The 14,250-nt window shown below is 35.8% G+C and overlaps 1 protein-coding gene across 2 annotated transcripts in view; it reads right to left on the reverse strand.

Annotated features, from left to right (window-relative positions):
- Positions 1-14,250, reverse strand: part of NEBL (nebulette) — a 231,978-nt gene that overhangs the window by 67,149 nt on the left and 150,579 nt on the right. The window contains exons 4-5 of one of the 2 annotated variants that reach the window (XM_072327239.1): positions 12,227-12,337; positions 5,521-5,631 (exon numbers count right to left, since the gene is read on the reverse strand). The exons of the other annotated variant lie outside the window; for it this stretch is intronic. Of the exons in view, the coding sequence (XP_072183340.1) occupies positions 5,521-5,631; positions 12,227-12,337 (222 nt within the window). The remainder of the gene's footprint in view (positions 1-5,520; positions 5,632-12,226; positions 12,338-14,250) is intronic. 2 annotated transcript variants of the gene reach the window in all.

Genomic DNA, 14,250 nt, shown 5'->3' on the forward strand with positions numbered 1-14,250 from the left:
GCTATAGCTTTCCGTCTGTGAATTATTATTCTTCCTGCACCTAAACCAGTGTACCTATTACTTATGTCTCAGGGAAAGTCATCTAACATTTTACAAATGTCTGCAATATATATTTGCTCCATTCTGCAGCTTGTCATACTCCAGTGAGAATAAAAATGTTATGCAGCAGAACAGTAGTTTGTCAGAGGTAGGCCAAAGAAAGAAAAAATATGTTTCCCATTTCCTGAATAACCTCAGTCCCTGGATGCTGACCCTTTCCCATTGGGACAGTGTGCTGGCCTCTATTACACAGCTGCTATTCTGCTCCATCTAGTGATTTTTTTTATATACTGATACATTAGAACAGTAAAAGGAAAGCTATTCTGTGAGAGCAGGGGAACAGATGTAGAAAGGGCAAAGCCGCCAGCACAGTGTGTATGCACACACAGGCACTGGGAAGGTGGAAGGTAGAGAAGAGAAAAAGTAGCCTGGTCAAGAGAAAAATACATAAGAGAAAGCGGGAAAGGAAAGAGTAGAAACGGACAGGGAAGGGGGCTCAGACCCTGACTAGCACCTCCAGGCCCTCACTCAATGCATGGAGTCCTCACTCAGTCTTCTCTTCAAAATGGTGCTCAAGCTCTACCAAAAGACTAGAGGCTCAGGAAATGTTCCTTCTTGTGAAGAACACACATCTGTGAAACATCTACTCAAACTGGACATCATACAGGAAAAAGTAACTGGGACACTGACCACCGAAGAGCAGCAGTGAGAGACCTAAATGAATAATTACAGAAGACCAGAGGAAAAAAAAGGACAAAAAGGAAAAAATTACAAATACCAACTAAATATAAAGTGTCTTTCTACCCCTAATTTGAAATTACACTAGTGGTTACACTGCTGAGTACTTTTAAAGAGCCCATAAAACTAATGAACAGAAGCCACTTCCCATCTTTAATCCCCAAACACACTCTGAACTGCCAGTAGTTTTTGCGAAGCAGAAAAAAAATATTCAGGGTTTCCATAAAATGAATAGACTAATTTAAACAAGGCCCAATCTCCAGCTTCTATGAAAAGACATAAGGCCCATGGAGGATAAACACATAAAAGGTGAAAACTTTTTGTGATGGCACCAGCTCATCGGAATGTACTTCAGTGCTTCACAGTAAACACATTTCAGATGAAACTACAAAACATCTCAATCTGTCGATTAACAAATGGAAACTTCTGTTACACAGTCACCCAAGCACACCCAGGCTTAAGGGACTCAGACTTTTCTTGCACAACTTTGTCTTCTCCTCTATTCCAATTCCAAAAAGACTCCAATCTATATTTAACAAATTATTAAAATGTGCACAAGTAGATTCGTACACATTTTGCTTTCTTGAGATTCACAGACATGGATGTCAGCAAAAGGTTGGGTACAACTATCTGCAAAAGAATTTGTCTCTTACTGTTTGTCCTTGATTAGCATTTTCAGACAAATGAGTCTGCTTACTAATGGTCTGTCAGTCATATCTTTGTCCCCTTTTCTATCATCTGCACTTTGGGGTTCATCAGCACTAAGAAAATGACTAACTGATGACAATCATCACTGGCAACAGCTTTTCTGAACTCCATTCAAATGGTGTTGAAAACTGTTTCCCAGCTCACACAGAAGAGACAAACACATTTCTGGTCCATTACAGATTGATGCAGTCACCCTTTCCAGTAATGGGCTTGAAAATTGATTGGTCCCAATTATATCAGGAGTAAACACATCATTTTCAGCACCAGTTGGAAGTGATCCAGAGGGACCTGTTGTTGACAACCACTGTCTGCAGAAAGTTAGCCAGGGAAAGGTGATTTTTCTAATGCAGATGCTTAACAGAGAACCAGAAGAAGCTTGAATTTAGTATGATCTGCATCAAAACAAACACCAACATCTTGGTATGTTGCTGATGTTATTGAAGCACATTTGAGATCTGCTGATTTGGTCTTATCAGAAAGTATGCAGATGTGTAGATTGCTACTGCACGATATCGTGAACATGAAAAAAGTGCACTCCTAAGATATTATGGACTACTAAATATTCAAATTTAGATGGTTAATGGAACATAAAAAACTACTGCTACTGACATGATTTGGACTGCAAACGCCATACAGATATATATATAAATATAAAAACTTTGCCCAACTGTCAAGCAGCACTTCTGATTTCAAAACTAAGAGGACAAACATTCTAACTTCAGATATGCAAACTGTCTTTAAATGCTCACAGATGAGTCTACTGCAATTTTGCTGTTTGTAAAGAGATCAGCACTTACTTCTTTCATACAGTGTAATGCTATGAGGAAAGTATGTGGAATTTTAACCACACAGAACATATAAACTGCTATAAACTCAACATCATTTTGAAATTCATAATACTTGGTGATGGACCAGATCATAACACAGAAAAATAATTGGGTCTGTATCTTCATCAAATACAGTGTGCAAAACCTGGCGAGTGCTTTCCTTTCTTTTGAAACCTAACTGTCATGTTATTTTAGTGTTTAATTTCTTCCTTTCTTCCATCCATTCGATTCTCACGTAAGGTAAATCTCTTTTGTGACCAGACCAAAACTTTTTACAGACCACCATCTAATTTTGGTTTGAAGTTTGGAAACTTCCAGATGAGACAAATGACATCAGCCAAGAACAGACTTAAGACAGGCCCTAATTCACATTTCTCCAAAAGCTTTTGTGTGCCAAAGTCACATCATTAATATTCACTTCACAAAACAGAAACATAATTTACAGAGAAAAGTACTCCAGTGTGGATAAACATGCTTTTGTTAAAGCACTGTGTAGTATCTAAATTATTTTTCAATTCCCTATCATTAGAAAGCTCACTTTTGTTAGAAGCAATTTTCTTCAGTAGAAGAATGAAGAAAAAAATCTTCTTCTTATACTTGATCACATTGTTCATTGTTCAGGAGATTTTACAGTATTTCCCTATTATTCAGCTTCAACCCACATTTATAAAACAGTTTAATGATATTCAAAGTGGTGTGAAGTCCTACAGCACATGACAGTTTCCAAATGTCAGCACAAATGTATTGTAAGTCGAACACAGTCTTAATTTTTAAAGGAAATTGCACATTTCACAGAGTTGAGTATAAATGTCAGCCTTATTTTAAGCCCAAGTAAATAGTCTTAAACACATCCTAATCCTATTAGATGCAAACCCTGCATGTAAAGGTTGAATTGAGTTGGCAGACCATTGTAGGTAAACACGCATTCTGCTCCCATAGGTACACTGTACTGAGTGGTGGATAAAAAGCTTTGTCCTTCTATTCCCCCAGTAGTTTCCTTCTTTTTATACTGCACTTTCAAAGCAATGATTCCACAAATAGCCTACGTTCTGCAAGAGAAAAACTCCATGTTTGGGACACTTGCTATTCCTTACTCTGACTCAAAGATGAAAACACACATGGCTCTTAATTAAAACTATTAGTTGCAAACCAGGCAGTCCTACATTCAGCGAGGTGCTCAATTAATGACCCAATGAAGTTGTGTAAGTCTGATGAACAATAACTGAACTTACATAAATTGTTCCTTTATGTGTGATGCAGATATAGGCCCATTGCACTGTAGCTCCCCATGAGCAACCAGAAAGAAATCTCTTCTTAAACAAACTGTTTAGGTTTGGAGGTTTTGTTTGATTTTTTTTTATATATTTTTTTAAGTTTGTTCAGGCACAGAATACGGTCCTCAGTATTTTTTCATTATTTTTAATATGCTGTTAAAAGTTCTCATTTATCAAAACATCCTTCCCTCCTGTGTTTGGCTCCATTTCCTTTTTTGCTTGCTTAAGGATGAAAGAAGATGAAACGACTGAATTTCATTTACTCTCACATCTGTACCCTGCTCTTTAACTCTGTTAGCAGGTGATATACAGCTGTAGAAGGAGAATGGGTTTTGTGCTAGCATACTAATCTTCCAGCCATGATGAATTTGACTCCAAAACCCATCTCATATTCCTCTTAGTCCCACCACCTACTCTGAGAATGATTCCATCTTTCTTTCCAATACTATTTCCTTCCCTAGTAGTCCGCAGCCATTTCTAGTTAGGTAAAAATAAACTTTTGCTTATGAAGACAGTTCACATTCTCAGCTTGTATTCTCTGTCAGTCTGACATCCTGATGGTCCCAACAGCAGAGATGGTCAGAGCTTGACAGGAAGAGGGAATTCTGTAATCTAGGCAGGTTGCAAATCTCTTCTGGGAGTTCCAGCTCAAGTATTTCCCAGCAGAAGAAAAAGTTATTCTGCAAACATAATGCTTCCCTGAAGTTTTCCAGCAGCCTTTTAATCAGCAGCCAGCTGTCAAGACTGTACACACAGACATACATCTAACACTGACATTTAGCTCTCAGCCTGTATAACCTATGAGTGTTTGTTACACTGTCAGTAAGGAAGAAATGGTAAACTTAAGATAATTCAAAATGAACGCCTTCATTTTCTATATTGTTAGCAGTAAAGAAATATCCCATTTATCTGAGAAACAGTAGAGTTGTAAAATCATCTACTGACTCAACTTTGTTATCTAAGCAGAACGGAAATGGATCACAACTTTGAAGGTAAACAGGTGTAAGCTGTTTTTAAGGGCTTTGTGCTCCCTTTGAAACAGTTTCACTACTCTAGCCAATTTTCTCTTAAACTTTACTTTTCTCTTAAATAATTTTTTTACAAAATCTAAGGCTAATATGCGTTTTTCTTCCAAGTAGTCTTTGTATAAATAGAGCACAGCGTAAGGAACTGTGAAATCAAACCTGACTTGAAGCTAATAAAAAACATGAATACTATTATTAGGCTTTTCTATTGTGAAAAACGGAAGCATTTCAAGAAACAAAGAAGCAGCTGTAAAAAATAATTAAAAAATAAAAATAAAACACTAAATGCCAAGTAATTTACTTTAAATTATTGAACTAAATCCATGATAACAAACATTTTGGTCAGTGGCATTAGCTAGTATGAATTATGAAACTCCACCCTATGGCTTTGATTTTGTGATATCAGTCAGAAATTATTCTTTGGAACTCACTGGGGCACATGTTCACAAGACAGGGGCAAAGTCACTCATGTTCATAAAAGTGTGCATTAGCACAACAGAAATTACCCCCCTTTCCTCCTCTTAACAGAATCACCCAAATGTTGATAGCATATGACACTGAAGCCACATCACTGCTCATGCAAACTTACAGAGTTTTAAAGTACAAATAAGTACAAATTAGTTTTAAAAAACTCTTGTTGTAATTCTACTTTGAATTCATAGCCTTTAACAACAATAAAAAATGACTGTTACAGAATGGTAAAATATACATTCCAGTGTTCTTTATCATGAGTCACATGACACCACTCATCATGTCCCAAAATACTGTGGGTGTATAATGTAAAAAATATACAGATTAATGAAATATGAAAACATTCCATGCCTATTTCCTATCAGTTAGTAAGTATCCAAAACAAATGAAACTAATTTCACTTGGTGAGTTGAATTGGTGAAGTGGGGAAGTACTTACATCACTCTGGTATTTATTGACTTCCATGGCATGTTTAATATCCGGAGGCTCCTTCATATGTGCATAATCTGAAGTTCCTTTCTCAGCATCATGTTTTTGTTTATACAGAACCTGAAAAGAGCAATATCTTAGTTTAGTGAGCACATGTAGTATTATGAGCTGAGATAAATCTAGCATTGTAGGGTGTCTGTATTCAGGAAAAAAATGTAATTAATTATTAAGCTCCTTAATGGAACCAGAACCCTTAAATCATAGCAGCTTCTGCCCAAAAGAGAGACAGATGAGATACAGCAGGAAGATTTCTCTGAGTCTATTATTCCAATACGGGTTTGAGTATACAAAATGAAGAAAAATAAATACACACATAGAAAAACAGAAAATTAACCTTAAAAAAAAGTGAGAAGACAGCCCAGGGAAAAAAAAAAAAAAAAAAAAAAAAAAAAAAAAAAAAAAAAAAAAAAGTGAAAAGAAAGCTTTTTGTCTTGTTTTTTTATCCTAAAAACATACTTAAATCTATCTGCTAAATAAATACATAAATACTTACTTTTTCAGTATTTGGAAAAAAGAAAAGATGTTGTAAATGTCTTGTAAATGAAAAGATTTACATGAAATACTCATAGCCCAAGCATCAATTTCATGCACTGTTAGGAAATTACTACCATAATACATATTTGGACTAGCCCCAGGTTAACAAAGAAAAATAATATTTACATTCTATTGTCATCATGGAAAAGGAAAATGGAATTGGACTGTGAGTTTAAAAGCGAATTTATTTTTACTGAGTTCAATGTGGGGTGTCCATCCAGCTTTCACCATACTGTACTATGCTCACATATGCACACGCTCACATACTGAAACTGCCTGAAAAGCTGATCTTGCACTTACATTTGTCAAAAGCTTTTAGGCTTACATTAAGAAAATTCACCAGGTTTTGATGCCTGAAGAAGCAGCAAGCAGGAAGTAAATTCATTTTCTAATAGGTCTCAGGAGCAAGCATTAAAGTAATCCCCAAGAAAACAGCAAATACTAAATAAGATAGAAAGCTGATCAGGAGGAGAAGGATTTCAAATGAAAACCCTACTATATGAACAAAAGCATCAAATTAGGAAAATGTGCCCTCTCTTTATATAGCATAAATCAAACATGATCGTGTCTCTGGGGAGACACATACAACTTAAACTGATACAGAAAAAATTCCCTGTAATGATTACATTTGCATCTGGCAAAGCAAATGATCTTTAAGAAGATAGAAATATTGTAAATATGTCATCATCAATGGCAAAAGGATAATTATTATACAGGCATACACCAAAAAATACTTTTTCTACTTCCCTTGTTTCACTCTGTCACTTTTAAGATACTTCCCATTCTAAGAAGCTGACCCAAATGATGAAGCTGGGTTTTTCTTTCCAAAACCCCAGAATTTATATATACTGTATTACACTGCTACTTTGCCACTTTGACACGTAAAATTTAGTGTTGGCATATGAGCTATGTAGTCAAGATTTTAAAAATCAAAAGCAATCAACTCTCAGCATGAGAAAATTAGCAGAAACTACAATCAAGTGTCCACTGACTAAGGATAATAAGATTGTTTCTTTAGCTTATAGTAGGAATACCTGAGCTGCTATTTTATAGTCCTATTCTTTCTAATTTTTCACATTAATCTTATTGACTTATGCAACCTTGAAAGAATCACAGTTATATAGCTGCCTGGTTTAGTCTTGGACAGGTAAGCAGAATATACCGTTCTGTAAATCAGTTCAATGTAAACATGAAAAAAATGTTTATAAGGATTATTCCATCAGTATTCTTACAAATATTGTTTTATATGTTACTATTTATTTCATATCTCATGCTGAATTTCCAAACTTTATTTAAATGAAATTTTACTTATCCAATATACAAAGGTTGCTGTGAATTTATGATGCTGGCCTACAGTGACAGAGGTGGATGGATGTTGGTGGTATGGCAGTAGAGGTTGAACCTTCCCACCAATATCCCATTACGTTTTGTTCCATGAGACAGATGGCAGCAGAGGAGCAGCCTTATAAAGTGGCATCCAACACGCAAGTGCAGATGAAGCAAAAGTGTGTAGCTGAAATCCTACATGCAGAAAAACTGCACCCATTGACATTCATCAACAATTGCTGAATGGTTCAGGCTGCTTCTGTGGCAGCCTGTTTGCCAGAGGGCTGACATGAAGGCTGCCAGTGTCATTTTCCTTCTCCCTGTGGGGTACATTTAGTCTTCCCTTGGTGACCTGTAAATCCACAATCCTGGCTAGAAGGAAGCAGCAGAAATCTTCCCTGCACATCCTGACACAGCTGAAATCTGAAATCCTTGTATTAGCTACTTAGGTACCACAGTGATAGCACAAATAATCCATCTTTCTCTATCAAATAATGTTTTTGTTCTCTACATCTTTTGTAGTTTCCATGGAAATAAATAGGACACATTCCTTCCATTGAAACCTATGTAAATATGAAATAGTATCTCCAGAGAGATCAAATATAATAGGTCACTCACGTAATCTCTACTCTGTGGTGGTGCCATTTAGTAATTCCAGGAATATAATGCATGTAAGTATGACTTCAGGTTGAACTGATTTGTAACTACTCTTTTTTTATTATTTTTCTTCTCTTACATGGGCACCAGAGTGTGAATACAACAGTGAATTAAGGAATCTTCATGGTCTTTTCATTTAACTCTGACTCACTTTCTGTTTTAGGATATTATTACTATTACATTTCATCTTTCCTGTATTTCTCTTTAGAGTCAGTAAGTTGAGCTCTGAATTTGAGATTCACAACAAAGATTTTTGTCGAAGGAAATGCGTAACACAGAAAACACTATTTTAATCTCTAGATAAATAACTGGACTACCCAATCTATTTGTGTAAAACATAACTCAAGAAGTCCAAGTGACCGATACTTTCTACTAAAAAAAAAAAAAAAAAAAAAAAAAAAATCTTGAAAATGAGATTTGATGAAATTAAAAAATGAATATTCTCATTAAACAGTCTGACAACATGTAATACATCTATAAATTATGCAGTAAATTATAGAAGCAGCTTTATCATACTTAAAAATGTACATCTAAGCATAGGAGAAGGAATCTGCCCACAAGCAAGGAAAAGTCAAAATTTCTCTAAAAGTTAAAAACATTAAGATTCACTTAGTTCATCATCTTTAAAAACAAACAGAAAATGTTGCTGAGAGCTGACATATAGTTACTATGTGAAATATTGGTCAAAGGAGAAAATTAAACTGCCTTCAGTTTGTGTCAGATTATTCATTTCAGATAAGAAGAAAAACAATGCAATCTCGTCTTATGACAGAAAAGAAATGATGAAAATAGTGATGAAACACATACTTTTATTTTTCAACACTGCCTCCCCTCCAAGCAATTTTAAATATCTTTATCACTGTTTGTGACACCTTATTTAAAAAAAAAAAAAAAAAAAAAAAAAAAAAAAAAAAAAAAAAAGGTTCTGTGCAAGGAAGAACTCAGTACACTGGTATTCAGACAGGAAAAATACTTGGCACAAAGCTAGCAGTGATCTGAAATTTTCCTCAGGGATATTTTTCAAAGGAAGACTGCAGTCTTTCCAGAAAACGATCATTTCCTCTGAGGAAAATCAAGTTGAGGTCTCTCTGCCCAGACTCTTCTTGTCTACTTTATTTTCTTTTTGCAGAGAGCAGGGAAATTGTGAAAGCTCTGCAGGTTGGAAAGGACAGTGAACTCATGCAGTGAGGAGAGGGACTTCTCTCTGGGGCTTATTCAGGGGGCAGCTATGAAAAATGAGAGAGAGAAATTTGGTTGTTCATCCCTATGAAAGCTGTTTAGAAGTTTACAGTTCAATTTTCTCCATAGCATGAAAGAATGGAATTGAAAAAAGGCAATGAAGTATGTGAGGCAATGAAACTTCATTTCACTATTAAGCGTCCAAAAACTCATATGGATTTCCTTCTCTATGTGTATTTATCCTATCTTCATGCCAGCTCTACATAAAACACAAAAGAGTAGACATTGCCATTACATAAAAGTCAGTAAAAATTCTCTTTTTTCAGTCTTTCCTATATATCTTGAAAAGGCAACTGAACGTTAATCAATATAGCAAATATGGGAGCAAGCTCCACAGGAGGAAAAACAGCTGCTGGAATAAGTGAACATTCTACAGCTGCAGCCCCATGGAATGAGCTCCTAGCTCTGTTAAGTCAGTGGCAATTGCCATGTCAGCCTCAGAATGCAAAGGGATAAGTGGTGTTACAGCAGTATCTGTTTTCTGGAGATGACAGTAAAGCACACTTGCAGTTGGGCAATAACCTCCTGTCATAAAAAAGGGAAATTTTCCTGGTTGCCTGAGTTCCTAAGGCATCAGTGAAATCTGAAATGGTGTATAAAATTCATATATTGGGCTAGATCTAGGTAGGCTAAAAATGCTGCTGCTGGGCATGACCGTATAGCATCATCATGTCAGGACATAACACCAAATCCCAAGACCAATTGCCAGGCTCAGGCCTGTGGAGGCCATGATGCTCAAGTCCTGGCACATTGCTTGGCATATGACCATGGCCCTGTCAAGAATGTGATGTCACAGTGCAAGTGAGGTTTGGCTGCAGTGTGCTCAAAGAGCACTAAGAAGGAGCCAAAGGTGTAAATTTGTTCTAACAGGAATGGGAAGGAGAACACACACCGATAATCTTCACATCTCAAGAAATCAGCACCTATTTAAAATCAATTTATTACAACTCAGAAACAGACCATGGTTCTGTGATTGTGGCAGCCTATTTGCCAGAGGGTGGACATGGAGACTGCCAGTGCCATTTTCCTTCTCCCTGTGGGGTACATTTAGTCTTCCCTTGGTGACCTGTAAATCCACAATCCTGGCTAGAAGGATGCAGCAGAAATCATCTCTGCCACCTCCTGACACAGCTGAAATCTGAAATCCTTGTATTAGCTACTTAGGTACCACAGTGATAGGCACAATATGGATTAGATTTGAATACTGTAGAGAAGATTTTCCACTAGAAAATCCCCTAGGATGTCTCTCAAAGTAGCATTAAATTCAGGTCCATTGCAACAGTAACCACAAGTTCAAAAAATGTGTCAGCATATCTTGAAGCTTTATGGTAGATTAAGATTTATAAAGCATTTATTCCTATGGGAATGGTACGAATTTTACAGGAAAAAAAATTCTTCTTTAATGTAACTCAGCATATATACATATTTGTTTCTCTATAACTGCTGGATAATTGAAAAAAAGCTTCAAAATCATTAAATAAAAATGTCAGACTTTTCCTTACAAGTTTGTGTGTGTGTGTGTGTGTGTGTGTGTGTGTGTGTGTTTTCTTTTTGTTTAATCAAATGTTTTCACTTTTAATCTCAGTTATTTATCTTTTCTGCCATATCACTGATGTTAGTTAACCTCATTTATGTAAACTAATGTAAAATGTAATGATAAAACATTTGGAATTAATCCACTAGTACATCCCATAGCAAGCTAGTTAACTAATGTTTGAAAAATCAGGCCAACTGTTTTAAAATGTTATAAAGGCTTAATCCCATTTATTTCTAGTTACCACTCACATTACAATGATCTGTGACACTAATCTTATTGCAACTACTGTGCTGATTTAACTTCAATACAAACATGTCCTATTTCAAACTATGAAAAATAAAATACACTTTGTTAATGAATTTGCTTATTATAATCTTGATTAACACTCTGTTTTAAATCAAGTCATATTCCCACAATGTGAAAAGCTGTCCTGAGATTTCAGTGCTCTGTCATGGATATTGTACTCTGCTTTGAAAAGATTAACTGTATTAAACAGAATGAATATTGGGATACTATCAATAGCACGAGTTTAGGACCATGTTCATGTCACAGGCTTGCTTTATTAAACAATACATAGTACTTTTAAGAGAGGAGAAAGGCAGAAGAAAAATGTTGAGATTCTTGGATAAAGAACCATGACTGTCTACTGGTTGTAATTATGATGAGTAACACCAAAAATCTGCAACTTTGCTCATGTTACACATATTCAATACTCATAATTCTACTGGGATCAATGGAAGCTAAATGTTACCTGCCTGAAATAAGGGGATTACATATTTAAGCCCCTGGAGCCAACTAAACTTGGATTACTAGTTTACTAATTGCTAGCATGTTTTACACTAAGTTCAGTACACTTGATTTTATAATTTTAATTCTATGTAACTTGTTGTCAGTGGTATGTAAATGATTAGTGACGCTGGAAATATTTTTTACTGTTACAAATGAGTGCATTCATATGTCATTAAATGCACTTTTTTCACTTTGATTCTGCTTCGGACATTTTAAGAAGCTAACAGAAAACTTGAGAGGAAATAGTTGTTATATAAGATTTGCATACTGTATAAACACAATACAATGTTACTGAATTCAGTAACCCCCTATTGCATCCATGGGTTGCTAATGGATTTTGCCTGCTTTCAATCTTTTTTAATGCATATATTTAATAAACTTTGCATGTCAGATGGTCTAAGTTTTAGAATTGAGAAGATGTTGAAGTAGATGTGATAACAAACTCTGGATGGTAATCCCACACAAAATAAATCAAGCAGACAATTAAGTATCCATTCAACAATATTGTTAAAAGTGATCATATTCTGCCCTACAATTCATGGACAGATCATTTTTGTGATTTTAAAGTCGCACCTTGCTCTGCAGCTGAGTTAATTCTTTTGCAAATACACTGTCAATTGTAGCTGGCATCTGCTGATAAAGAGAGTTGGAAAGGTCCTTCTTAGCAGCTCCTTTGTACTTCACCTACAGGGAAAGAAAAAGGTGACACAACATGACAAGGTCGTTGAATACAGTAATCATACTACATATTTTCTTATGAAATAAAATGGCACTAAGAACATGAGAAATGGAAACATCTACTGCAGTCTCATAAATTGTCAAGAAAATACACATTTTTAAAGTACTAACTTTAAAATGCTTTAGGTGGATCTGTCTAATTCTCAAAGTAATGCAAAGAACCTGTTAATTAAATTCTAGAACTGAAGAGAGAAGTACAAATTAAAGCAAGGCAGTCACTTTTTCTATATTATATTATATCATTTCCAAAAACCAAACCTGTATTTTTTCATTATGTTTTCCAAAATCTTGCTCGATGGTAGCAATGAGATATCAATAGAACAATATTTCACCAATTAATGAGAAATGGCAATTAAATGTGACTGGAAAAGACAGGAACATTGAAGTTAAGATCTGTCATCATTTTTACTTAACCTTCTCATGTTGCAGACTCGTTTTTTGAACTCCTTTCTATTTATTCTGTGAATTCTCCAGTGTTCTGAACTTGCAGTTAAAGGCTAGAAAAATTTAGAGGCTACTCTAAAAAGTAATGCCTTCTATTTAGTTTCATGGAAACTACATCAGAAACAAGGAGAACAATAACACTACTGGTTTCTCAGCTACAGCACACTATTTTGCAACATAGTCACAACCCTTAGCTTTGTGTTTTCACCAGCCATGAACAAGAGCCTGTATGCCATGCTCTTAAAAATCTGAACCAGAGGAGGTGACCCACAGTAGCTGTCACCACCCATTGCCTCTCTGTGCTCACACCCACTGTTTGGTCTCTGTAAATGTTCAGTACACATCAATGAATGACAATTAGAACAACTTTTTTCTGCATAAAGGAATTCAATTCCACACCTTTGCTTCATATGCACTGCCATGTCAGAAGGCATTTTGTCAGACAGCCCTTCTGCTGCCATCTGTCACACAGCAACAACATCTAACAGAATGTTGATGGGAAAGTTCCACCTCTACTGTCACACCACCAGCTTTCTCCTTGTCATGGGCCAGCATATTAAATAGGAGGCATCACTTTCAGAGCAGCCTCTACGAGGCTTTTGCTTCAGATCTAAGTTTTCCAAATTAATAAAAACTATTTCACTTACTGCTAAGAAGGTATCCGTATGTATGAAAGGCACATTAAATGAGTCTGTCTAATGTTATTAGCTTTCTGTGCAATATACAGCTGTTTTTTTTTTATAGCTCCCTTTGCATAATATATACCCAAATAATTAGCTAAACATTTGTGGGTGTCCCCCAAAACAGAGGGCTTTTTTCACCACTGTTAAGAATTTAAGAAGTGCTCAAGTTTTGCAAAAAAAGGTTACAGGACACTAGAGGTCAGTAATTTACAAGATAAACCATCCATCATATTACTGAGTTTAAATAAGGCATCTAGCTGCTCTAGGCAAGAGCGCACAACAGTGGGATAGCATGAAACACAACCTGCTTTAAATTTTGATCTATCATTTTGGAAGTTGCCATTTTTTGGCAACTACACGTGGGTTTGCTCACTTGCAAGCAAACCAATAGGTGACCTGAGGATGGCCTTCACCTGATCCCTCTTCCAATTCCCTTATTGAAGAGCAGGTGTAATAACACAATAACAGGTCCTTCTCTCCTTCTCTTTGACGTTCAGGCTGTTTGTGCACACATGTAGTTTGCAAAGCTCATCAGTGCATAATAACTAACAAGAAATCCTTTTCCTATTCCTCAGTTGACCAACAAAATGGCACAGTTATGAATGTCTCAGAGTTGTTAATGTAACATCTTTTGGAATCCTGGAATAAACTGGTTGTGTAAATATATGCGGGTATACATTATACACTAATTATAGCATTTGAAATCACATCAACTTTACGCAGAATTATTGT

Source organism: Excalfactoria chinensis, chromosome 2 (genome assembly GCF_039878825.1).
Source record: "Excalfactoria chinensis isolate bCotChi1 chromosome 2, bCotChi1.hap2, whole genome shotgun sequence".
Taxonomy (NCBI): Eukaryota; Metazoa; Chordata; class Aves; order Galliformes; family Phasianidae; genus Excalfactoria; species Excalfactoria chinensis.